Here is a 25,904-nt window from a genome sequence, read left to right as displayed (position 1 = left end):
TGAAATTGAAGGACTTGCTCGTAATTTCATCTGGGGAACAACTAATAATACGAGGAAAATTACGCTTCTTTCTTGGAAAGATTGTTGTCGGCTTTTGGATAGTGGTGGACTAGGTTTGCAAAAATTATGTGATCAGAACAAGATTTTCTTAATGAAGCTTGGTTACGATCTGCTTGCGAATACTAAGCCTCTATAGGTTCAGGTATTAAGGAAGAAATATAATATACAAGGGGCACTTCCAACCTCTATCTCTTGAAGCAATTGTTCATTCATATGAAAGTTATTAACACGGGTTAGGCTAGAAGTTATGGGTAATGTTTTTTGGTCAATTGGCGATGGTCGTATGATGAATTTTTTGAATGATGTATGGGTTAGGCAGATGGGTCCGTTACGAGATATTCTTAGAGGATCAAATCAACCTGATAATACATTGCACATTTGTGACTTAATGACTGAGAATGGTCTTTGGGATTAGGATTGTCTTACTAATCTCGTTCTATTCCCCATTATTCAACAGATCGCAGCGATCATACTCCCATCTGATGCTGCAGGACAAATTGCTTGGCTTGGAAATGAATGGAAAAGGATGGTTCTCATCATTTATGACTTATAAGAATCTCTTTAGTCGAGTTTCTAATGATGCTGCTATTTAGAAGATGATTTGGAGACTTACGGCGTCTCAAAGGGTACGTGGTTTCTTATGGATTTTATGGCATGATAGATTATTGATAAATAATGAGAGAAGACATAAGCATATGACAAAGGATGGTCTTTGTCCTTTGTGTACGGATAGTTTGGAGACAGGGATTCATGCTTTTCGGGATTGCATTTTTTGTAAGACTTTATGGCGAATAGTGGTTTCCCGGTAAGCCCGTAATATTTTCTTTTCTTTGCCAATGAAGGAATAGTTAGTTTGGAACTTGCAGGATAAAGGTAATCTTCACTGTGGAGAAATGGAGTGGCAAATACTGTTTGTAATCTTGTGTTGGCTACTTTGGAATAATAGAAAGAAGTGTGTGTTCTCTAATAGTCACAGGAATATTAGAGCTATTGTGGATACCAGCTACATGTGGACTAGGAGTTATCAGGATTTGGATGTGCAGATGAAATCTTTAGGGACCATGGGAGTGTTTCGAGTTGGACTCCTCTTGTAACGAGTTGGATAAAACTCAATTCAGATGGGCTGTGTCGAATTTAGAACGAAGGGTTTCTATTGGGGGTGTTCTTAGAGATTCAAATGCAAATTAGTTATAGGGATATGCGATGAGTTTTGATAACGAGTCAGTCTTTAAAGTTGAAACAAGAGTGATGTTGGAAGGATTATTCTTAGCTTGGGATAAAAGGTTTCTGAAAGTTGAAGTTGAGTGTGATACTGCTTTGTTGGTTGAATTACTTTTGTCTGGTGGAGGAGCTAGTTGTAGTTTAGTGGAACTACGGCTGTTACATCAAGTTTTGTGTTGGAAATGGGAGATTCGTATCCGACATATCCCTGAGAACTCTTAATGGTGTAGCTGATCACATGACTAAATGTGTTGATATAGGTAGTTCTTTGATACGTTCATTTAGGTCCCCACTGGCTTCAGTTATGAACTTGTCGGGAAGAGATCGCAACATATCTATTTCCTCTTAATTATGGTTTTATCTAATGTAATCGCTTAATCCTATCCTTTCCTGCTAAAAAACAAACCTTTGAATAAGAAAATTTTCTTTAATTTTATTTGGAACTAACATTATTAGATCATCAAAATTCAACAAATTTCAATAATGATTATCATACTCTAGATAATTAAGCCCCCAATTGTTTGGAATGAATAACAGACGTAGGGCCTCAGCTTGCTTAGATGTAAAACAATAAAATCATTATATGAAACCCACTTGCCCCAAATCAAAATCAGTCCACCAATTCAATACACTTCAACAAGGACAGGTGTTATCATAGCAAACTTATGGGGTTTTAAATTTCCGGATCACACAATCATTTAACTATTAAATTTTTTTTAAATAGTTATAATTTAATCACTCATATTATATAATTTGATAATTTTAATAATTTATGTTAAAGTCACAATCAATAAATTAACGTGATAGTTGAAAAACTAATATAATAATAAATTTAATATTACCTTTTACATATTATATTAATTTAATTATAATTTTAAAAAATAATCCTCAAAATAAAAATAATTTTAATTTAATCTTAATTTTAAAAAATTTAAAAACTATATATATATTATTTTAAAAATATAATAATAAATTTAAATTTTATATTAATATTAATATTAAATAAAACAAGAATCCCCATCCCTCTCCTTCTCTTCCTCCCCCACCGGACCTCCCATTTTTTAAACCATCCAAAATGCCTCTGCTGCTCTCTTTATCTCTAATTTCCCATTTTTTTTTATCTTCTTTGTTTCTTCTAAATAAACACAAAATAAAAATTAAAAAAAAATCTTCCAAAAATTTATTTCAATTTAATTTTTGGAATAAAAAGAGCAGCAACTTTTCATCCCTTGAATGGGGTGAGGGAGTGAGTACGATGGTGGGAGAGGTGGGATGGGAAAGAAAAGAAAAATTAAAATGATCCAACTGTTTAAATAGTAAAATTTTTTAGTTTAAATATAAAATAAAAAAAATTATAATTGGAAAAGTGTACCTATTTATATTTATTGAAAAGGAAAAGGGAAAGTGGACACGTGGTGAAGTCTAAAACCCCAAGATACAGAAGTAAAAGATTATCCATATAAAAATGGAACCCTATTAAAAAGGAGGGTCTCAAATTAATAAATTAAGATCACCGTCCAGAATTTAGACGTGTTTTACAGGAATCTTCCGTTTCTGGGGGTTGATTATTCTGAAGACCAAGCTCGTTGCCGCCTTTAAATTAATTGCGTGTTTCATGTGCTTCAACTGTTTTGTCGCTTAACTTCTATAATTCTGAAGCAAAAGCAAAAAGCTTTCAACTCACAATTTCCTATTGCCTAAACTACTGATTTTTTTTCACGTGGAATCTCAACTGGAATGAATATTCTTGTCGCCAGATTCACATTGTAAGTTGAACCCATTTTTCTCTCTTTTTTTCTTTAAATTAATTTTTCATTGCCAGTGTTGTTAGATTTCTACGCCTTTATCTTTTTATCAGAACATTTTAGGCTGGCCTGGGAATTTGGATTTCAGATTTTAAAATGGTGCAAATTCGATGATAAAAACTTATAATAAATATAATTTGTCGATTTTTGGAGTGGTGAATTTGAAATACATGTAGATAATTATGATCTTGAATTTCATATTTTCATAGTTTATATAACAAATGAAATTTGAATTCAAATATTCAATTTCTTGTTTCAAAACATACTATTTGATGGATTGCGGTTGTAGTTGATCTTGGATTTTGCTGAGAACCAGTTACTGCTAAGAAATTGTCGTAGTTTCATTTATGCATAAATCTTTTATGTGGCATTTTTTTAGGAGATTAGCTTTGTTTGATTAATTGTTTCAAGGGTTTGTATTTGGGGATTATTGTTGGTTGAATTTGATTGCGGGAGTCTTTCCAAGGTTTCCTTGTAAACGTATACTTTCTTTGAGACGTGTACTTTCAGTTAACCAGCTGATGAAAAGCTATATTGCCATGACTCTTATTTTTTATTAAACCATGTTTGTCACCCGAATTTGTCGCATATTTAGACACTGGTAGAGTGTATAGATCCTCATAAGATCTTCTAAATACATGAAAATCTTGGAAAACTATTGAACATATTTGTATTGGATGTATACTCACGTCCGACGGTCACACCAAATCCAAGTAATATAGATGAAATTAAAGATACTTTGTAATGTTTTTGATCCAACCTGAACACTGAATCCAAATATGATTTCTTACTTATGTTTATGTCCGAAGGTCCTAGGTTACAGATACAACACATAAATCCTAAAGAGTGTAGCGTGTGTGATTTGCTAGTTTAACTAAGGATCTGTTTTTTCTTATCTTTGGTAAATAGGATCTATTTTGCTCCGACTCTTTTAACTTTTGTTGAAATATTGATATCCGTGTCGGACATAATTTTGGTGATGAGAATGATGATATGATCCTCCAAAGACCTCCCAAATAAATGGAACAATGTAGAGAAAATGAATATCATGTGTCTAGGACACATACTTGTCCATCACTCTCACCTGAATCCGAGTAACATAGCATAGAATGACAATTTTACATTTAACCTTGATAGATAAGCTTTTGTTCTATGTATACCTTTCATCCTGTACTTAGTTGCATTCAAGAAATTGATACCTAAGTGCCTTTGTTACTCTGACTCGGATAAAGGTGCATTCAGTTTTTTCTTTATGAAGTCTTGAGGGATTGTATTTCCATACCCATATCCAAAAATGTGCCAAATATGGGTATTTTAAGAAAAATGAAGCGGCAGAGTAACAAAACTAAGTGCTATCCGCTGTTCCACCGAAAATTTCAGAATCTTTGGAAGGAGAACTTTTATTTTTTTATTTTTGAAAAAAGAACATAGTTTTTAATTGGTAATGGATTAACATTCTTATTAATGTTCAGATTTCACAGATGAGAATGGAAGGGAAAAGAATAAGCTTAGATACTCCGAGGAATGGAAAATCCAAGGTTCTTGATCCAGCATTTTCTGCTTTTTTAGTTCAACTTCCGAGCAAACTTCAAAACTGCCTTAAGGTTAGTCATATCTCTTATTTAACGGATGCCATGCTGATAGATCAGTTTTTCTTTATTAGACTTTGATTGAAAAATTCCTTTTTTTTTTGTTTCTTACAGTCACAGCTCAAGAGATTAGCCAAAGATGGTGCCAGAATAAAACCGTTGAACTCTTCTCTTGAGAAGAAGAACGGTTCATCTTCCGGATTGCAGATCAATCTAGAGAAACAATTGCAAGCTTGGAGAGAAAATCCTTCATGGGTTAATCCACCTCCAGAAATAGAGGTAGGGAGTTATTGGGAAATTTTATGGTTTCATTATGAAGAATGCTGCTAGTCTCATCCTCTGTCCATAACATGGTGTCTGGACATAGGTATTGGGATATGATCCTCCAAAGATTCTCCAATTACACAAACCTGCTCACATCCGAGTTTGAGTAACAAAGCATGATACTTTTGTAGTACCATTTCATTCGTAAAAGCGACATTGAAGTAAAACCTTTGTTTCTAATAATAAAAGATAATTATATAACCAATGTTTACACCACATTGCTGTTACTTACTTTCTTGGGCTTCATTGGATTTTTTATCCTGAGAATCGATCAGTTTGCTAAGTACTAAAATTCTAATGCTCGGCAGGTCAGTGTAGCAAAAGGTTCCCTTTGCTACCTTAAGGCAACAATCGATGTCGGGTTGCCCCCTGATGCTGTGTATAATATTGTCACTGATCCTGATAACCGGAGAGTTTTCAAAAACGTTAAGGTGAGTGTACTAGTTTCAACCACAATAATAAATCAGAAGTTTTGTATCATGTTACAATTACCCATGTTGCTTCTACTCTTTATTTTTCCCAAATCACCCATGTTTGACAAGTTTTCAGATGTGGGTACGAGGATATGATCCTCAAAAGACCCTTCAGTGCATGAAAGAATTTGAAACACACTCAAGTCCAAGTAACATAGCAACTATCCTTATGAGGGAATGACATCCCCATAGCTTCAATGTTTCGAGCAGTTTCAGAAGTTTTGGTTTTTAGATTTTTCGACCTGATCTTTGGTTTCAGGAAGTGATGTCAAGAAAGGTTTTAATCGATGAAGGTCAAAGACAGGTGGTTGAAGTGGAACAAGCAGCTTGGTGGAGATTCCTTTGGTGGTCAGGAACCATCTCAGTTCATGTTCTAGTGGATCAAAACAGAGAAGATTACTCGGTATGGATTTGTTTTTCCCAGATTATTTGCTTTTCATGTTTCTCGAAAGTACCCGTCTCCGAGGCAAAGTGTCTAAGTGACACGATTATGGAGATATGATTCTTCAAGAATTCCTTAAATACACAGAAAACCTATATCTGACTAAAGACCCGAGTCCAAATAAAACTTATCTTGGTTGGATTACTCAATGCATAAGTTTGCAAAAAGATCGCGCATGTGTTACTAGTGGTTAACTCTTAGTTCTAATGATCATGGTTAACAGATGAGGTTCAGGCAAATGAGCACCGGATTCATGAAAAAATTCGAAGGTTACTGGCGAGTCGAACCTTTTTTTGTCGATGAGAAAACCTGTTTTCCTTTCAAACCTAAAACATGGGCGGAGTATTGTTCGTGTACTGGAGGTAAAGGAAGGATTGGATCAAAGGTGAGCTTAGACCAACTAATTCAACCAGCCATTGCACCTCCTCCGCCCATTTCATGGTATCTAAGTGGAATACCTGCAAAAACCACTGAGATGCTTATAAATGATCTACTTGCCGAGGCCGACAGACTCAAGGGCGGCCGTGACTCGGAAATTTCAGAGGAGCTTCGGTTATTGAAGGACATAGGTGGACACCATCACCAACTCGAGCAGGTCCCTGACATTAAAGAAAGATGGAAGTCACATAGGAGAAACAGGAAGCTATCGCGGCATCGTAGGAAGCTGTTGACGGAGGAATCCTCGAGTTCTTAATTTGTTCGAATTCCTTAGTATTTTTTATATGAAATTTGTTCAACAATATTGTAATCATATTTCCATTTTAACTTAATCTCAGTTTTAAATTACTTATGGATAGACATGTTAATGGGCTAAGTAACTCGTCCAAGTTTAAAGACTCCTTGAGAGAGTTTGGACAATAATATTATGTTTGAAAAATAAGCATAAGTAAAAATATAGCCCTATTTAAAGTATGGGTCAGAATTTGACTTAAATATTCAAAGTTCAAGTTCGATCCATATTTTAGTTTATAATGTTTTATATTATTGTATTTTTATATATTATGTAATTTATAACTCATAAAAATTAAATCTATAATATTATTATAATATAAACATTAAAAAATATTAAGATGATCGTATATAAGATTTTAATTAATAGATATATATATAATTATTAAATATTAAATTAAAAATAATAAATATATTTTTAAAATTTATTTAAAAAATTAATATGATCGTTTTTAAAATGAATTTGAATTGGATTGCGTCAAGTCTAAATAAATATAAAATGTGTAAATATTATTTTCAGATTCAGTCTATGATCATATGTACTTATGAATAAAGAGATAGATATCTCTACTTATAATAAATTATAAAATATATAATAAAAATTATAAAAATTATTTAAGTATAAATTAATATATATGTTCGATGATTTAGATGGAGATGAAATGAATTTTTTTTTTTTACATAAGTCAATTCCAAAATCAGACATATATATAAAAGGATGATTAGGGCCAAGTAAAGGAGGTATCCATGTCCATAACTTTCCTTGGCTGCTCCTTTGACTGCCTTTATTATTTGTTTGTTGCCTTGTCTCACCATGACAGTAACAAAATCCTACATCAAAATCTGAATATCATTGAACTCTGGGGTAATCTTATAGTTCATCGTTGATTTTCCTTCGATAATATTGCTCAATTTCTTTTCCCTGTTTATTAACCTACACTGTCAAATTTCTTACTCTAAGCGTATAAATTATAATTGTACGAACAAGAACAATTCTAGCTTGAAATTGTGGTTGTGGGTAATGTAAAGAAATCTCATATTAGTTCTAGATAGGTTAATGAAAGGGTTTAAATATAGTCTTATTCCTTATCTCTGTTATATAATTGGGCTAAATGCCTAATATACTTGTGCCGTTGCCTTTGATTTGTGTTTATGTTTATTTTTGAATAAAATTTTTATATTATATTTCAAAAAATAAAGAAAAATCTGATCAACGGAAAATATCTTTTTCTTAAAACTATTTTCTGCCAATTTTACCTTTTTATCCCTACATTTTTACTATTTTGCCCTTCAACTAATAGTATAAATAGGAGGCTATCTTCCTCATATTTCACACAACAAAAACGTAACTTCTATCATTCTTCTCGTCTACCTTATTCTTTTTTCTCTAAGAGCTTTGTTATTTTACTAAAAATTACATTAGAAAAAGTTTTGTCTAGGAGTTTGGGTTTTAAGTAGGTATGACCCCTCCAAACTTTCTTGGAAATTGATTCTAGTGTGGTTTTTTCAGCCAAATTTTTCGACCACCTTTAAACTTATGTTGATCTTATTTCTCATAAATTTAAAAAAGAGCAATATCAATTAAGTTTCATCTTCCCTTATTCGAGTGTACGAATTTGGAAACATTGTGTTAACCTTAAGAGCGTGTCCATTTTCGATTACACCAATCAGGGCGAAATTGCTTCTAAGGTAGTGGTTTTTCACGGCACAATATTTATTTATTTATTTTCCCTTTATTATTTGTACCTGTCAGTGCTAATGTCTTTGTTCTGCATAGTAATTTCCAACAATTTAGAAGCGATACTTACTACTGTAGAAACAATGTCTCTCGTCGTTAACAACTACATCCCTGATCTATCCAAACTCAAACCACTAGTGCACCTAATTGAAGATCCATATGAGGTGATCGCCGCTATGGTCTCTAAGGTCAACCTGGTAGAAAATGACACAAGTGGATAGTAGACACATGTGCTTCTAAACATTTCTGCGCCAATAGAGAGGTGTTCACCAAATTTGAGAATGTAGTTGAAGGTGATCAAGTCTATATGGGTAATTCAAGCAATTCAGAAGTACTCGGTAAAGGAAAGATTTTACTTAAGCTTACTTCTGGCAAAATACTTGCTTTAAATAATGTTTTGTGTGTTCATGCTTTACGTAGAAACTTGATTAGTTGTGGACTTCTGAATAAGAAAAATATTAAACTAGTATTTGAATCTGAAAAACTTGTACTTTCTTATAATGGAAACTATATAAGAAAAGGTTTCCTAAGTGGAAGGTTGTTTGTGATTGAGACTGTATCTAATACTTCTACTTCTGCTTACACTATTGAGTCTCTCGATATGTCACATGCTAGATTAGGACACGTGAACTTTTACTCTTATAAAATGCTTACAAAGATGAAATTGCTTCCTAATCTAGATAACAACAACGTTATAAATGTGAAATCTATGTTGAATCAAAGCATACAAGACCTCACTCCAAACCTGTTGACGATGGGAAGACTGTACTTTTAGAGTTAATTCATACAGATCTAACAGACTTTAGAAACACAGAGAGTAAAGGAGAAAAATGCTACATATTACCTTTGTAGATGATTTTTCTAGATACACAAAGGTTTATCTCTTATGGTCAAAAGATGAAGCTGATAAATCCTTTCTTCTTTATAAAATAGAAGTATGGTCAAATAAGCCTCACTCACTGGTATCTGAGCAATTTTTCCTGTTGCTTTTATAGAACTCCCCTCTTGTATCATCAAACTGTCACCCATTAATACAACACCAACATTATTTGATTCCAAATTTAGGCAATGCCTATGGTACCCTCTTCAAATTCTACTAATTCACCTGCCATTACTTCATCAAGACCATGAATACGAGCAATGCCGTCTCCCACTTAAAGGACGGTACCAGTATTTACAATCTTTACTTCTCTATTATATTGCTCAATACGTTCACAAATAATATTACTAATTTCGTCGGCTCTAATAGTTACCATGAGTATTTCCTAATTATTTTTTGGAAGAAAAAAAATAATGCCTACAATCTACAATAAAGTAAAAGGTAAAAAAAATGGCTAATCAGTTATTTCTTTCATCACCCCAAACAAGCCAATATTAGCGCTAATGGTGCATAAATGTAACTCGTTGTTTAAAGAACTATTCAGAGTTCCTAGAGCTCCTTGTAAAGCTTGTTGGAAAGCCCGTTGTCGGACTTGATTAATCGCTCTTTGTTGTTCAAAATAAATGGTTTCATTTTTGTAATTTTCTAATTGTTCCAAAATCTTATAAGTTGAATTAATCAAATTCAATTTTTCTCGTTCTATCTCAGAGTATCCATTCACTCGAAACTGATCCGCCTCTATTTCTACTTTCCGTAAGCGGGCCCTGGCCTTTTCCAGCCGTTCAATAGCCCCCCGCGTAGTTTTTCTGAATTTCGAATAGTATTCAAGATCCGCTCTTTTCGATTATCTAATAAATCACTTAATGAAAGTATATTATCTTTCTATTCATTTTTTTTATTTCAAAAATTCCATGATCCCTTCCCGAACCAAACATAAACCTTTCGATTCATTTGGCTCTCACGCTCAATTATTTCTTATTTATTGGGAATTAATTCCCAATATCTTTTTTGGAGAATAAAATGAGTTAGATCTGATAGAAGAGATGAATATAGCACTAATTTCCTAAAAGAAATATGTGAGAAACATAGCATAATACATGAGACCACTGCCCCTTAAACTTCACAACAAAATGACATAGCTGAAAGAAAGAATAGAACTTTAAAAGAAATGACAAATGCCTTACTTCTAAGAACTAGCTTGCTTGACAATATGTGGGTGAGCCGTACTTTCTGCAAAACATATTCTTAATAGGGTGTCTCATAAAAAATTTGACTGCACCTCATATGAATTATGAAAATTTTATGCCTTTAATCTACAATACTTGGGGGTGCTTATCTAAAGTAGGTCTACCTGTTTTTAAAAAGAACACCATTGGGTCTAAAAATTTTGATACAGTTTTTATTAGTAATGCTTTAAACAATGTGTCATATAGATTTATGTCCTTGCGTGATCATCTTATTTGTAAATCTAGAAAAATTATTTTCTTCAAAAAAAATTCCTTTAAAAAAATATGTTATAATGTGTGAAAACTAAATTTTGCCCGGGCCCATTACAATAATAAACAAGAAATATAAAGCCCAAATTTTGTGAACCCCATCCAAAAAAACAAACTAAACCCAACCTTACAGCCAAACCCCAAACTAAAATAAGCCCAAAATGGCCCAAACCTAAACTAGTTCCACCATTTGAGAAACCCTAGCAGTAGTGTGTGCCGCTACCCATGTGCGCCGTACACTGCTCCAGCACGCACGCCGCTCGAAGTTCTCCTCCATCAACACCTGTAAATAAGCAACAGAGAGGGAACAGTGACAAGGCAACACGCAAATAGTACAAAAAGCAAGACAAAATAGTAGCAAAGGCAGTAAAAACAAAGAAATATGTATTTTTAAACAATGCAAAAATGGCTATAAAGGCCCAAGGATAGTTTGTATTCGAAAGAAGGATTTCGGAGAGGGGTTTTCTTTTTTTTTAAATACAAAAAAAAAAGATTGTAACACAGATATTAGAAATCGAAACACAAACAAGCAAATCGAAAGAAAGGTTGGAAATTAAATGGTGTTCTTGGTTCTTTTGATTTTGATTTTTTTTTCTACTGTATTTTCTTTTATTTTTTTCTTTCTCTTCGCGAATCTGTTTAAGAAAAAACTAAGAAGGAAGGAAAAATGGTCACTTGAATCCCTTCGAGCTTGCCGTCGGAGTGATTTCTCCGTCGTTGTAATCGGGTTCGACAAAGGGACAGAGAACTCCTTTTCTCCTCGTTCTTTGGTTGCTGAAGGTTTAGCCTTCAAAAGGGACTTTGAAGACAGAGCTTAAAGGCTCGTTCTCCGCAACGCCGGCCACCGGCCATGGCAGCGGTTAAGTGAGTAGGAAATGGCTTGTCGGCTGAAAAGAAAGAGAAGAGATAGGGAGTCTGAGAGTATTAGGTTTTTTTTTTAGAAAAAAATAAAACAGAAATAAAGGTTAAAATGGTTTTAAAATAAAGGTTTGATTTAAATAGTAAAAATAAAACAACGCCGTTTGGGTAAAGGCAGGGGTCTGTGTGCCTAAAATGGGTAATTTGCGTGGCTAGTCCCTTCTATTTGTGCTGCCTTTTAATTAAACCCTATTCTGTTTCTTTCGTTTTTACCCTGAAATTTGTGCGTCATCTCAATTCAGTCCGCGCTAGAATACTGTGTTTTGGTATTTGGGATAATTTTGTTTTTAATCCCCTTTGGTTGGCGTGCATCGAATTTTGGTCCTCAGTATAGTTTTAATAATTTTAGTTGTTTGTAAATTATTCCTGCGATTTTATTTTTATTTCAATGGAGTATTTTTTTATTATTTTTTATTTTTTCTTTCTCTTGTAATTCTTTTGTTTTCTTTAAAATTTATTTATTATTCATCATTATCTTGAGATTATTTTACTGATTTTGTATTGTTCTATTTTGTCATTTTATACTTTTGTTTATATATATATATATATTAAAAGAGATTGTTTTATTTTATAATTTGTCCATTTTAAAATTCTCTTTTATATGATTCTATGTTTTAAAGATTAATATGATATTTATTTTCACACATTGATATTTATATATATATATACATAATTTAATTGAATTACTTATTTAAATTCCTTTGCAAACATGTTTATATTTTTTTCCCTTTAAATCTATTTATGTATACCATTTGTTTCTCAATTTTAAATTATACTTTTTTTTATTTCAAACACTTGCCTATATTATTATTATTTTTTATACAATGTTTATATTAAGTTTTATGCTTTATGTATCTTATTAATTGTTGGTAAATAAATCTTGCTTCAAATTATTTTGTATAATCATTGATTTTATATTATATAGTATGTCATTCGTATATTCTTTTGTATATTCTTATATGGTTGCTTTATATAATTTATTTATCTTATACCTACATATGTATACATTATTTATTTCAAATATCTCTTTTACATATTATTTATCTTAAACCCTTTTATATATTATTTATTTTAAACTATTTGATTTATTTACTTTTTATATACTACCATGAAACTGTTTTATGTTGTTTATTTTTAAATTGTTTTAAATACCAATTATTCTAATGGCTTCATATATTATTTATTACCTTTTTCACCGTTATATACATTATTTTATTTTAAATTGTTTCACATACATTATTTATTTTAGATTTTTATATCTCGTTTCTTGTATATACTATTTATGTTAAATAGATCTAAATTATTTATTTTTATATACATTTGTGCATTTTAAACCCTTTTCGTATTATTTATTTTAAAATTTGCTTTTTCTCTCACACATTATTTATTTTAACTATATATATGTTGTCTACTTCGAATTGTTGTATATATTACTTTGTCTTGTTTTCTTTGATTGTTAATGTCAATTTTAAAATAGTATATTATGTGAATATTTTCATTACGTGCCCTATAAATCATTTGTTATTATATTCATATTGTTGACATTCATTAATATAACATATTATTCACATAGTATTGTTACATGTTATATGGTACATTTATATTTTATTTCGTTCAAATCACATCGTAAATTATGTTTCAACATACTCATTCATAATTAGCGGTTTTATTATACTCCAAATCAAATACACATCATTTTAAATTTCATATTTTCTATTATTTCATAAAAAGAAAATTCTCTAATAAAGGCAATATTCCGTGTTTGGAAAATTCGAGAGATCGTGCCCTAACTTACTGGATTTCGATTTTTCTCGTTTAAACTAAATAACGGCATATTCTTTTAAATCACAACATGAGTTTTAAATAAAATGCTTACTCTCTGAGATTTGAGGTGTTGTGCCCTAACTTACTGGATATGACATCTTATTACCTCTAGATAAGATTTTTTTTCAAATAAGGCGATATTTTTTGTGTTTGGAAATTTCGAGAAATCGTGCCCTACGTGTTGGGTTTCGATTTATCGTTTGACCGAATAACCGAATATCCTTTTTAAAATTTCAATGCATGAGTTTTGGAAATCATGAAATAATTTTGGCATCGAAGGTTTGAAATGTTGTGTCCTACGTGCTAGATGTGATATTTTATTTCCTTGAAACAAAAGAATCTTAATATCCACTTCGAGTTATCCAAACATTCATAAAAAGGGATCGTATTTTAAAGTTTATTTTAAAATCTTTTCAACTTTCGATATTAAGACGTTAATTAATCGATTAGGTACCAATTTTGGGCGTGACGAGAGTGCTAACCATTCCTCGCTCGTAACCGACTCCCGAACCCGTTCTCTCAAGTTTCGTAGACCAAAAATGTCGTTTTAGTAAACTAAAATGTTTTATTAAAATGACCAAACTTCTTGGTAATCCGATTACACCTAAACAAAAAAAGATTGGTGGCGACTCCTAATTTTCGTTTATCATTTTCAAAATATAAAGTCAATCCCCATTTTTTTTTAAAAATGGTTTCAAAATAATGCATGACATACAGTTAGATGAACATGCGTTTTCCTCTTCTAGCAAACATGCTAAGGATGCTTAATATGATGATTTACCTAGGAGGAGTAAAAGACAAAAAAATGCAACTAGTTTTAGTCTTGGCTTGCTTACTTCTTTTATAACCGAAATTGTTGATTTAGAATCAATAAAGTGATTCTGTTGCTCATACTTTTCTAATAGATGAGGATCCAAAAACATATGATGAAGCTGTAAAATCAATTGATGCTAGTTTTTGGAGAGATTCTATTAACGATGAGCTAGAACCTATCATGTCTAGTCTTACTTGGGGAGTTACTGGACTTGCCTAAAGGTTGTAAACCCATTACTAATAAATGGGTTTTGGGAAAGAAATTTAGACCAGACAAATCAATCCAAAGGTGTAAGGTAAGACTAGTTGTAAAAGGATTTACTCAAAAATTTGGAGTTGATTTTTTTCGATACATACTAATATCTTAATAGTTCGTGTATGAGAAATTTCACAAAACTATGTGGATGTGTATGGTCTCAAACAAGCTCCAAAACAATGGTATGAGAAATTTCACAAAACTATCCTTAGTTATGGCTTTGTTGTTAATGATGTTGATGCATGTGTGTATTAAAAATTGTTTGGTTTAGATTGTGTTATCATAAGTCTATATGTGGATGGCTTATTGATTTTTAGTACACACATAGAAGCCATTAAGGACACAAAAAATTCCTTATTAACCAAATTTGAAATGACTAACTTGGGAGAGGTAGATGTAATATTAGGGATTAAAGTTACTAAATTAAATAAGGGATTTTCTTTAAACCAGTCTCATTATATTGAGAAAGTGTTAAAAAATTTTAAAATTTTGATATAATCCCTATGAAAACTCTCTATGACCCTAGCATACAACTGAAAAAGAATAAAAGGGAAGAGTGTATTACAACCTGAGTATGCTTAAATTATTGGGAGTCTTATGTTTTTAATGAATCATACTCATCTAGATACTGCCTACACAATTAGTAGACTGAGTAGATATACCCATAACCTAAGTAGTGAATATTGGAATGCTCTTAAGTGTTTGCTTAAGTACCTTAAAGGTACGGCGACTTTGGGGTTGCAATTTATTGAATACCTGTAGTCCTAGAAGGATATTGTAATGCAAACTGGGTATTTGATAATGATGAGGTCAACTTTACCAGTGGTTATGTGTTTACTTTGGGTGGATCAGCCATTTCTTGGAAGTCTATTAAAAAGACGTATGTTGCTTGTTCCACCACAAAATTAGAGTTTATAGCTCTTGATTTAGTCGGGAAAGAGGCCGAGTGGCTTAGGAAACTACTTGCAAAGATTCTTTTATGAGGGAAACTTGCAACTCCTGTGTCTTTATTATGTGACTCACAAATCACCATTTGTGTTGCTCAAAATCAGGCTTATACGAATAAGATATGAATGTGTGAAACATTTAATAAAGAATCGAGTAATCACCGTGGAGTATGTAAGCCTGAGAGGAACCTAGCTGATCCACTAACCAAAGGGTTATGTAGGAAAATGGTTCTTAATTCATTGAGGGGGATGGGTCTTAAGCCCATTAGTTGAGGAGTTCATGGTAGATACCCAACTTACTTTTCTAAGTTCAATATGGTCAAACGAAACCATGGATAGACTCATAATATACATCTTTACCTATCTCTATGATGCATAAGGATGAGCTCCGTGTTCTTAATGAGTTCATAGCCCAGATTTGGATGGTCCTACTAAGACAGACTTGATGACTTCACCAAATTTATAGGATGAACTACTAGATGTTTTTAATAAGTTCATAGCCCAGAGTTTGGGTGGTCCTATTGAGACAAACTTGATGAACTTACCAAATTTATAGGATAAGCCACTAAATGTTCTTAATGAATTCATATCCCAGGCTTTGGGTGGTCCTAGTGAGGCAAACTTGATGCATTCACTGAATTTTTAAACTTAGAGGTTGAACTTATTAAATGCTCTTAATGATTTCATAGCCATGGTCTAGGTGGTCTATACTAAGATAGACTTGATGGAATCACCTATGTAAGTGTGAAGGATTAACCACCTTCTACGAAAAACATTCGGCTATTTTTCTAAAGCACTTACCAACATCCCAATGTATATTTTCTAAATTGTTGATCTATCGTGGAACTCAATTGGACCTGAGATTAGTCGTGTGTTATGAATTTACTTTTATTTTAACAAGTTCCAGATTCGTTCACTTGTAAGATAAAAATTGATCATTTCACTAAGTATTAGTGTCAATCTAACAGATACTAGTACTTAAGTGGCTAATTTCACTTCTGCATTTTTCCCTATTTTTTAAAACTCTTTATTTCTTTGCATTAGTGGGGGAATGTGGGTAATGCAAAGAAATCTCACATTGATTGTGTATAAGATAATGAAAGGGTTTAAAGTAGACTTACTCATTACCCTCATTGAGTAATTGGGCTAAAGGCCTAATACACTTACACTGCCACCGCCGTCTAGCTTGGTCTGTGTCCGTGTTAAGATGTGTCTAAGACACGTACTGTGCATGTTTATTTTTTGGATAAAAATCCTATATTATTTTTCAGAAAATAAATAAAATTTTGGTCAACAAAATATCTTTTTTGAACTATTTTTAGAAAACTGTATATGCCAGTTTTAACTTTTTGCCCATGCATTTTTACAATTTTGCCTTTCAACTAATAGTATAACTAGGAGGTTACCTTCCTCATATTTCGCACAACAAAAAGCATATCTTCTATCATTCTTCTTGTCTCCCTCATTTTTCTTTCTCCAAAAGTTTTGTTATTTTACTTAAAATTACATTAGAGGAAGTTCTGTCTAGGAGTTTGGATTTTCAGTGGGATCATTTGTGACCCCTCCAAACTTTCCTAAGAATTGGTCCTAGTTTAGTTTTTTTTTTTAGCAAATTTTCCAACCACCTTTAAACTTATGTGCATCTTATTTCTCATAAATTTTAAAAAGAGGAATATCAATTGAGTTCCATCTTACTCATTCGAGTGTATGAATTTGGAAGCACTGTGTTAACCTTGGAGGCGATGATCTATCGTAATTTGATATATCAATTTAGGCTCTCCATTACACTTAAGGAGCTTATTCTCAAGCAATTTAAGTGTCTTATATATATTTTTGTCAATTTTTAGTTTTGTTGTTAATAAATTGTTTTTCTTAGTTTTAAGTCATTTTTGTGACACAAATTGGCCAATCGTGTTATAGGGAACCTAAAAAGTTGATTAAGTGTTATAGGGAGTTGACGGTAGCCTGAACGTGAAGAAAACATCACTTGGAATGGGGTATCACCATATCAAAGCATGGAATTCGTGATACCCCTGACAGTGCTAAAATAAGGAGATATAGGCCATCTACAGTGGTATCGCGATACCAAACCATAGGTATTGAGATACCGATACCCCCAAGACTCCCAATCTCAAGACTGTTATGGGTATCACGATAAGCATGACAAGTGAAAAAACTGTAGGGACAATTTTGTGTCAAAACAAGCATATGTCTTCTTTTTACTTAAGGGAAAAATAGTCATTGTTAGTTTAAATAATAGTAGGCTATAAATACAAATTTATAAGCCTTTCATTTAAGATTTTATTAGTTGACAGTTTCCTCTAGTTTTCCATAGTTTTAGGGTTGGGTTTTCTTTTCATTTTTAATTTAGGCTTTCTCTTTTCTTTTTAGAGTAGATTTTATTCTTGTAATTCTCTTTCTTGTTTCTTGGAAAAAACTTTGTAAATGAAGATGGATGAAGCTTTTGGGTGTCATTGGTTCCACATTTAAATGAGTATTTCTTATCATTATCTCTATATTGTGCTTATTAACTATTTGATGAAATAATCGTATGGATATTAAGTTTTATCATGTGCTGACTTGTTAGATGGTTGGGTTGATTGGTTGTTTGTTAGCTTAAGTTAATGTTTATTCTTGATTAATTGATTGTTCGATTATATCGAAATGCTTAATACATTAGAATTGACGGCTTTAGTGAAAAACCTAGATAAACGGCACTGAGAGGAGAGTTTATCCTTATATAGTTCGATATAATTTGCTGAGTAGTAAGATCGAGAAGTAAGGGTGTGCAAATTTTGGGTAAAACTGATTTTTTTAGTTAACCGACCAAATTTAAAAAATTTGGTTGGGGTCGACTAATACTTTTTTAGAAGTTTGGTTAACAGTTAATTCAATTCGAATTGACCAATTAACCGAATTAACTAAATTAACCAAATGTAATAAATAATATATAATATATAAATATTAGGCCACTACCCACCTAGACCTAGGCCTCAACAACCACCGGTCTACCCTAATATAAACCCAATGAATCCAATATATATAAACCCAGCCCAACCCAATCCTAAAAGCTATAAATAAATTAATAAATTAATAAATAAAGGTAAAAATTCTAAAACTAAAATTAAAAATCACGATTCAAACATCACCTTATTCAATATCCCTAAGACCTTAACTTTTCAAAATCCCTAATTTGAAAGCTCCCAAAATCTCCAGTACCAGTCACGTCCAGGAACCGTTCGGCGTCCACCAGTCACACCCTTCAGCATTCACCAGATCGCTATCATCGTTCTAATTCCAACTCCTTACACTCTCTAATGTAACCCAAAAAGCTCCAAAATTTCTTCAAAGTTTACTTTTTTTCACGTTATTCTCTAATTTCCACCATTGGAATCCTCGAAGAAGTACCGTATTTCTTCACTCGATCCCTATTTTCCCTTTTTTTATTTCTTAAACAAATATTATTTTTCCATCTAAATTGACCTAGATTTGATGGCTCATGATATATCCTTTAAAATTCTGGTCTTCAAATCTTATTATTGTTGAAGTGTTAGCATGATTCTGTTTGGGTTTTAATGAATTGGGTAGATATGGTTTTTGGGTAAATCGACCCAGATTTGATGGCTCGTGATATATCCTTTAATTGTTTTTGTTAATTACAGCCAAAGAAGTGGTGAAAACAAATAATTTATGTAACGCCCTAAATTTCCTTAAATTTCAGCTTTTGTAAATTTGTAAAACAAAAATATCTGTATATGTTTCTGTATTTATTTAACACAAGAGTGTATATGTTTCAGTGGTTAGGTGTTCTGGGTATGTGTGAGAGGTCCCAAGTTCAAGCCTACCCTTGGGTAAATTTTGGCATTTTTATGAATAAAGCCCTATCCCTAGTCAATAGGTTTTTAATTAAAAGTTTGTAAAACATATCAGAATGAGCCTGCTGGTCTGGTGGTGAAGGTGTGTGTTGGTGTGCTAGAGGTCAGGAGTTCGAATCTCTGTGTGAGCAAGGGAATTATTTTTTCTTAATGCCGTGTATGTGTTTGAGTGCTATTAAAGTTCTACTATTAGAGGAGAAGTGGTAGACGGTTTTGGGGGAGGATATTTAGGGATCGTGTTGTGAGGAGTAGTTAGGATAATCTGATAGATTCCTTTTAGTTTTCTTTTTCCAAAATTTCTTTGGCTTGTGACGTGTCTTTTCTCTCCTCACTATTCTTCTTCTTTCTGAAAATTCCATCACCACTTTGACGTTTTACCTCTCTTGCATCAGCTGAATTTTTGCTAGCATCATTTCTTTCCTCTTTCAACGTTTACTGTTACTCGTTGGTAAGTGATTAATGTGATATATTCTTTTTGTTTCGTAGATGGTACATTAAGAGGGGTTGTTATGGTTCTCTTTGTTTAGGCTAAGAACAATAACTGATCGATATTGCTGCAGAGATTGAAGCGTAGGATACGGGTCGTCATTGATAAGTGCTTGGATTTGTGATTAACTTATGGGTAAATGAGTTTCGACTCTAAAATTTTACTAATGTTCTAAATTAGGTTTTGGGATTATTGATTTTAGGTTCGGGAGTACTCGTGGTGGAGTATGAAAGTTGTAAGCTATGTTCGGGGGGGAGTTATCTTCTATCGTTGGCCTCTATGGTAGAATCAGTCAGGGGCCTGAGAGGCGGTGGTTTACCCTGTGGCAGATGTCAGCGGTTCAATTCTGCTTATCTTAGTAGCAAAAATAGTATCAGGTTTGTACCCGAAAACACAGAAAAAAAGCGGCGGAAGCCAAAAAATGAAATTGTCGATGCCACACAGGCGTGAGGTCGCCTGTGTGGCAGCACACGTGCGTGTGATCTATGAACTAGGTCGTGTGCGCGTGACACGGGTGTTTAACACGGTCATGTGAAGACAGGCAAGGCTCTGTACGAGGTACGGGCTTGACCAATTGGGCCGTGTAGGCCACACAGGCGTGTGGGCCCACAAGAGTGAACCACAAGGGCGTGTGGAATTCTGGGCCAGGCTATGTGATCCACACGACCAAGGCCAATTTGGGTCGTGTCAGCCACACGGGTGTGTGGGCCCACACGGGCAAGCCACATTGGCATGTGAGTCCATTTTTTTGAAATATTCTGAAAGGTTGCTCGAGCCACCCAAGTCATCTGGGACCTACTGTAGGCTCAGTAAGAGTTACTTGACCCTTGATTCCGTGATCTGATTATGTGATATGTGGACTTTAGCATGTTACTCTTAGCATATACACTGATGCGTATGTATGATCTGTAATTTGCATATGAGCATGTCATACTTGTATGTTGCATTGCATTGGGGTTGGGATGATGTGTTATGGTGGAAGTATTCTGAAAGGCTCTTAAGCCTAATATCTGACAGCTCAGCTGCGATTATCTATTTATATGCCATATTATGGTACAGCATGGTGTGTAGATGGGTGGGTTGATTTTATCCCCACATGGTGTGTAGGGTTAGACGAAGTTGGTGTGTAGAGGCTAGTGGGTAGGACTCTGTTTAATCTGTTCTGTTCTGCATACTGTATTTGAAATGGGCCAAGGCCCTAATATATATGTCTAATTCTGCATCTGAGTGGGCCAAGGCCTACACTGATTTCTGTAAGGGGCTCCGGCCCAAACTGATTCTGATTATGATTTGATGTATGTCTGTATGCACGTGTTTCTGTAGGGGTTACACACTGAGTTGCGAAAACTCACTATTTTTCTGTTTAATCTGTATAGGTAATCCCCAAACTTGACGGGTCGGTGCAAAGGAGGACACAGTGGTGGCCACACGGTTTTTCCACTTGGACTATGTTCTATTTACTTATGATTTAATTATATTTTTAGGGAAATTTGATGTAATTAAGGCTTTTACAGATTTTTTCTTAATTTGGGATTTTGAAATGTATTACGGTTTTTACTGCTAGTAGTAGGAAACTTGGGTTTTCAAAAAAACTAAATGTTTTACAAAACTACCATACATACAAAAATGCTTTTAAAAGCTTCCGCGTAAGAGCAATGATTTAAATTAAATCTATTAGAACGCTTTTCTCCTGGACTAACTACAAGTCAATAATTGAAACAATTTTAAGGACAATGCAGTTTCAAATCACTCTCATGTGACATCGCCAGATTTAGCCATAACATCCAGGTCGGGTTTGGGGTGTTATAATTTAGCTGAAACTGTAACAGCCCCGTTTTTTGGTCAAATCAAAATAGTGGTTTCGAGACCACAAATATGAATTAGAAATGTTAATTTTATTATTGCTTTAAGGTCTACAGTATGATTGAATGATTGTGTGAAAATTTAGTCAAGAAATTTTATCGATAGAGTGTCCAATTTAACTAATAGGATTAAATTGCAATAGGTGCAAAATATGTATTCTATAAGCTAGAGGTGTCTAATTGTAATGAATTCTTAAAATAGAGGTCCTTAAATGGTAATTAAACCATCATATTTTAGTACGGATAAAAATGGACATGGTTAGATAAAATTTCAAAGTTTGGCATTTAGGGTAATTTGGTTTTGGTTAATAAAGATAAAATAAATCAAATAAAAGTCTCCATCTTCTTTAATTTAATCCCCTTAACCAAAAATTGAAGAGTCTTTATAGCTAGGGTTTTGGCCAAGCTTCCAAGCTCGATTGTGACTGTCTTTGTCCTGTTTTTAATAATTTTTATATTTTTAAAGTTGTCTCAACCAAATCTAGCTATTTCAAGGACTAATTTGAAAGAAAATCAAATTCTAAAATTTTAACGATGTTGAATATTTGTGTATTTTGATATTTAATGGTAGAAAATATATATTTGGTGTTAGATAAGCAACATTTACCAAGTGATTTTGATGAAAATGTCAAATAGGGACCTATTTGTAAAAGTTGTAAAATTTTTGTAGAGATGTGAATAAATGAAAAATATGGGCTATTATGAGCAAGGAATAGGTCCGGCAAGGCTTGGGTGTGATGAAATTGAATGAAAATCATTTTACGAGCCCAGGGACCAAAATGTAAAAAGTCAAAAAGTTAAAGGTAAAATGTAATTTTATCATAAGGTGTTTTTGGGATTAAATTGAATAATGTGATGATTTAATGAGTTAAATTTGATATTATAGATCAAGAAAGAAGAGGTTCTGACCTAAACCGGGGAAAGAACAAGGTTGTGGACTAAATCAAATTATTAGCCATTTTGTACCGAGGTAAGTTCGTATGTTAAAAATAAGCTTTAGAATAATTGAACTTAAATGCTTTAATATTGCAAGAATTGTATGTTTGATTATGTGAATGAGTATAATTCTACGAACGAGTTCGACGACGATTCGACAAGTGAGAAGTCTCATTGAACCTTAGAAACAGATCAGGATACAAGTGACATGTCACTAAGGTCATTATGTGTTATGTGATTATGTGATTCGGGTGCTAGTCTTGTACGTCCTACCGGTGGCTGAGTATACCGGCATATGTTGCGGATACTTGATAGCTTGTGTAAGCAGGCCCGTCGATAGCTCGAGAGCGAGCGATTATGTGATATGAGATTGAGGTATCATTGGTTACGTATATGGCACTTAATGTGCAAAAATCTCGAGTATCCGACATTATTATTCCAAGTGGTTCACGGGTATGTCAAAGATGAGAATATGTGTAAGTTCATTCCGAAATGGTTCAGGTATGTACGTAAAGCTCATGCTTATTAAATGCTTGAAATGATGAAAAAGAGATAAGTTTTGTGATGGAATGGATTGTAATCATGAAACTGGTAAATTTACATTTAATTATGTTCTATTATTTGAATGTTATATGCGTGGTAAGGTTGCTTATTTCTTGCATACGAGCTTACTAAGCTATATAGCTTACTCCGTTTATTTTCCATGTTTTATATAGTGTCGCCAAGCTAGCTCGGAGTCAAAGATCGTCGAAGATTCGAATCACACTATCAAACTCTCATTTTTGGGTATTGATGATCTTAGTATTTTGAAAGTATGGCATGTATAGGGACTTGGTTATTTTGTTATATGCGTCATTTGATTTGGTCAAATGTATTGGCTTGTAATTGTCAAAGGCTTGTTTTGATATTTGGCCATGTAAATTGGCTTAATTTCGCTAACATGGTTGTAAGCCTAAGTATATTCATATATGTGCCAATGTCTTTGGTGATATGGTCATGGTATGCTTGGTGAACGATGGAATGTGATTCATAGCATGAATGAGAAATGTTTGGAAATGTGATTATTGATGAGATGATAAATTTGTGCACAATTAGGTGTCTTGAAATTAGTAAATTGATGCTTAATGAATGTGAAATTTGCATGATTGATTTAGGGCATAATAAATGTTGTGAGTATGATGGATGTTACTATTGTATTGGCATGTGTTGGTCATAATTGTGGATGTTTTGGTTGCCTAAGTATGCCATGAATTGTGCTATTGAATTGGTGTAAGTGTAGGTGTAAATGAGGGTGGTAAATGACTTGGTAAATAGCCTTTATTTTGTCCACACAGGTAGACATACGGGCGTGTGTCTAGGCCGTGTGTGACACACGGTTTGCCCCATGGGCATGTGTTTTGGCCGTGTGCCCCCTGCACCTTAATTTTGAGAAACAGAATGTTCAGAATTGAGCACACGGGCAAAGACACAAGCGTGTGTCTCAACCATGTGGATGACACGGCCTCAGACACGGGATTGTGTCCTGGGTGTGTGAAGTCTACGCCTATTTTGTGAAAATTGAATTATCCACACGGCCTAGCACACAGGCGTGTGACTTAGCCGTGTGACCTCAATTTGTTCATGCATTGCAAAATAGAGAGTTACATGGGGTCAGGACATGGGCGTGTGTGACCACACATCCTGACCATACGGGCTTGTCCCATATTCATACGGGCATGTAACCCTTGTTTAGTGAAAAAAATTTCTAAGTTTCCTGAACCTCTCCCAAAGCATGTTTAGGGCCTCGTAGGCTCGTATTAGGGACTCTAAGGTTGAATGCAAATGGTTTTAATTTGGACGCAAATTTATGGCTCATAATTGTATGATTGTTTGTGTGGTACGTCCAGTAACACCTCAGACCCTATTCCAGCGTTGAATACGGGTAAGGGGTGTTACAGAAACAGTCATTGTATTGCACAAGCGAGTTGAGGTAGGCTTTTCCTCTCAGGCTTGTAGATGTTTATGCTCCTTAAATAGTTGCAAGAATATTTGAAAAAATAATAAGCACCTATAGCTCTTAATCTATAAGTTTTAGCTTTCTTGAACATAAACCAAGAGAATATTGAACTACATAAAGGGTTATTCTGAATTAAGTAAGAAAACAATTAAGCATTAAAAAGCATGATTGATAGTTCTTTTTCTGTTAATAAAATTTGAAATCTATTAAATTCAGCTACATTAATATGATTGAAATGCAGACTCTAACTATGTTGACTTTCTATGTATGCTATACCCCTACTAGGATCCTTATATATATAATACAAATTAAGCCTTGAAAACCATGATTCATGGATAGTTATGTATGTGTCAATGTACTTGGACACGTTAAATGGACAGTCGTGTTTTGTTTGCAAGAGATCATCTATAGTAAGGAATGTAAGGCCATTAGAATCATTTGAACTTGTTTGATATCTGCAGTTTAGTGATCTGTATTTTCATGTAATGCAAAGATAATGCTTTTTGTCTTTTATTATCGAATGCCAACATCAAGTAATTTTGCCAATGGTATTTGTTCATTGTTTCATGGTCTTCTATGGAAGCTGCTTAGCTCAATATTGAGTATTGACCATGCTTTGAAATATGTTAGTAATAACTTGTTTTTTGTCATTTCTTTTTCTAAGTATACGAGGAATACAAGTTAGTGACCTAAAAGTTTTGAAAGAAAAACTTGAACACGAGGTAACCTGTCAAGGATTTATGTTTTGTGATATTACTGGAATTTATAATTTACTATTTAAGCATATGTATTAGTCTTTTGTAATTTGGTTTTGTAATTCTGCAGATGAATTTTGTAAGTGATTCAGTTCAAATATTTGATTTTTTTTAATAGTTTGAATTCTAAAGTTTTTTTTGTTGGCTCTGTAATTTCGGAGATGAGTTTTGTAACTGATTTAGGTCTAGTATTTTGATATTTGATTTCTTCTTAAATGTTTGAATTATTAGAGTTTCCATTTGGCTCTGTAATTTTGCAGATGAGTTTTGCAATTGATGCCCCAATACACTCGTCTAGCAACGATGATATTGTTGTATTAATTAACTGTTTGTTGGTTTCTTAATTTAGAAGTAAAAAAGGAGTGAAATAGAGTAGCATCTCATGCTCTATGTTTTGAAGATAATCCATCATTGTAGGTCCATTTAGGATCACTTCACATGCATACTTGTGTTGGTTAATTTCATTTCCTATCAATCA

General features: G+C 33.3%; 1 protein-coding gene and 1 long non-coding RNA gene across 2 annotated transcripts; one reads left to right on the top strand and one right to left on the bottom strand.

Moving 5' to 3' along the window:
• The first annotated feature begins 2,521 nt into the window (after positions 1-2,521).
• Positions 2,522-6,704, top strand: LOC107960334 (uncharacterized). Its single transcript, XM_016896664.2, has 6 exons — positions 2,522-3,047; positions 4,559-4,690; positions 4,790-4,954; positions 5,308-5,430; positions 5,732-5,875; positions 6,138-6,704. Exons 2-6 carry the CDS (start codon positions 4,568-4,570, stop codon positions 6,606-6,608), a joined length of 1,026 nt encoding a protein of 341 aa, XP_016752153.2. The 5' UTR covers positions 2,522-3,047; positions 4,559-4,567; the 3' UTR covers positions 6,609-6,704.
• Positions 6,705-10,757: 4,053 nt separating this feature from the next.
• On the bottom strand, positions 10,758-11,705 carry LOC121229135 (uncharacterized). Its single transcript, XR_005926712.1, has 2 exons — positions 11,433-11,705; positions 10,758-11,040 (listed from the first exon to the last, which is right to left on the bottom strand). It is a non-coding gene; the product is annotated as an uncharacterized lncRNA (long non-coding RNA).
• Between the last annotated feature and the right edge of the window lie 14,199 nt (positions 11,706-25,904).

The sequence above is a fragment of the Gossypium hirsutum genome, chromosome A05 (assembly GCF_007990345.1).
Source record: "Gossypium hirsutum isolate 1008001.06 chromosome A05, Gossypium_hirsutum_v2.1, whole genome shotgun sequence".
Taxonomy (NCBI): domain Eukaryota; kingdom Viridiplantae; phylum Streptophyta; class Magnoliopsida; order Malvales; family Malvaceae; genus Gossypium; species Gossypium hirsutum.
Note: the sequence above shows the minus strand (reverse complement) of the source record. Positions and strands in the feature narration are given on the sequence as shown.

Bases quoted from the DNA above. Each gene is read 5' to 3' on its own strand.
- LOC107960334 (XM_016896664.2), top strand. From the start codon at position 4,568: ATGAGAATGGAAGGGAAAAGAATAAGCTTAGATACTCCGAGGAATGGA. The intron at 4,955-5,307 runs GTAGGGAGTTAT...AATGCTCGGCAG, and splicing joins ATCCACCTCCAGAAATAGAG to GTCAGTGTAGCAAAAGGTTC. The intron at 5,876-6,137 runs GTATGGATTTGT...CATGGTTAACAG, and splicing joins AAAACAGAGAAGATTACTCG to ATGAGGTTCAGGCAAATGAG.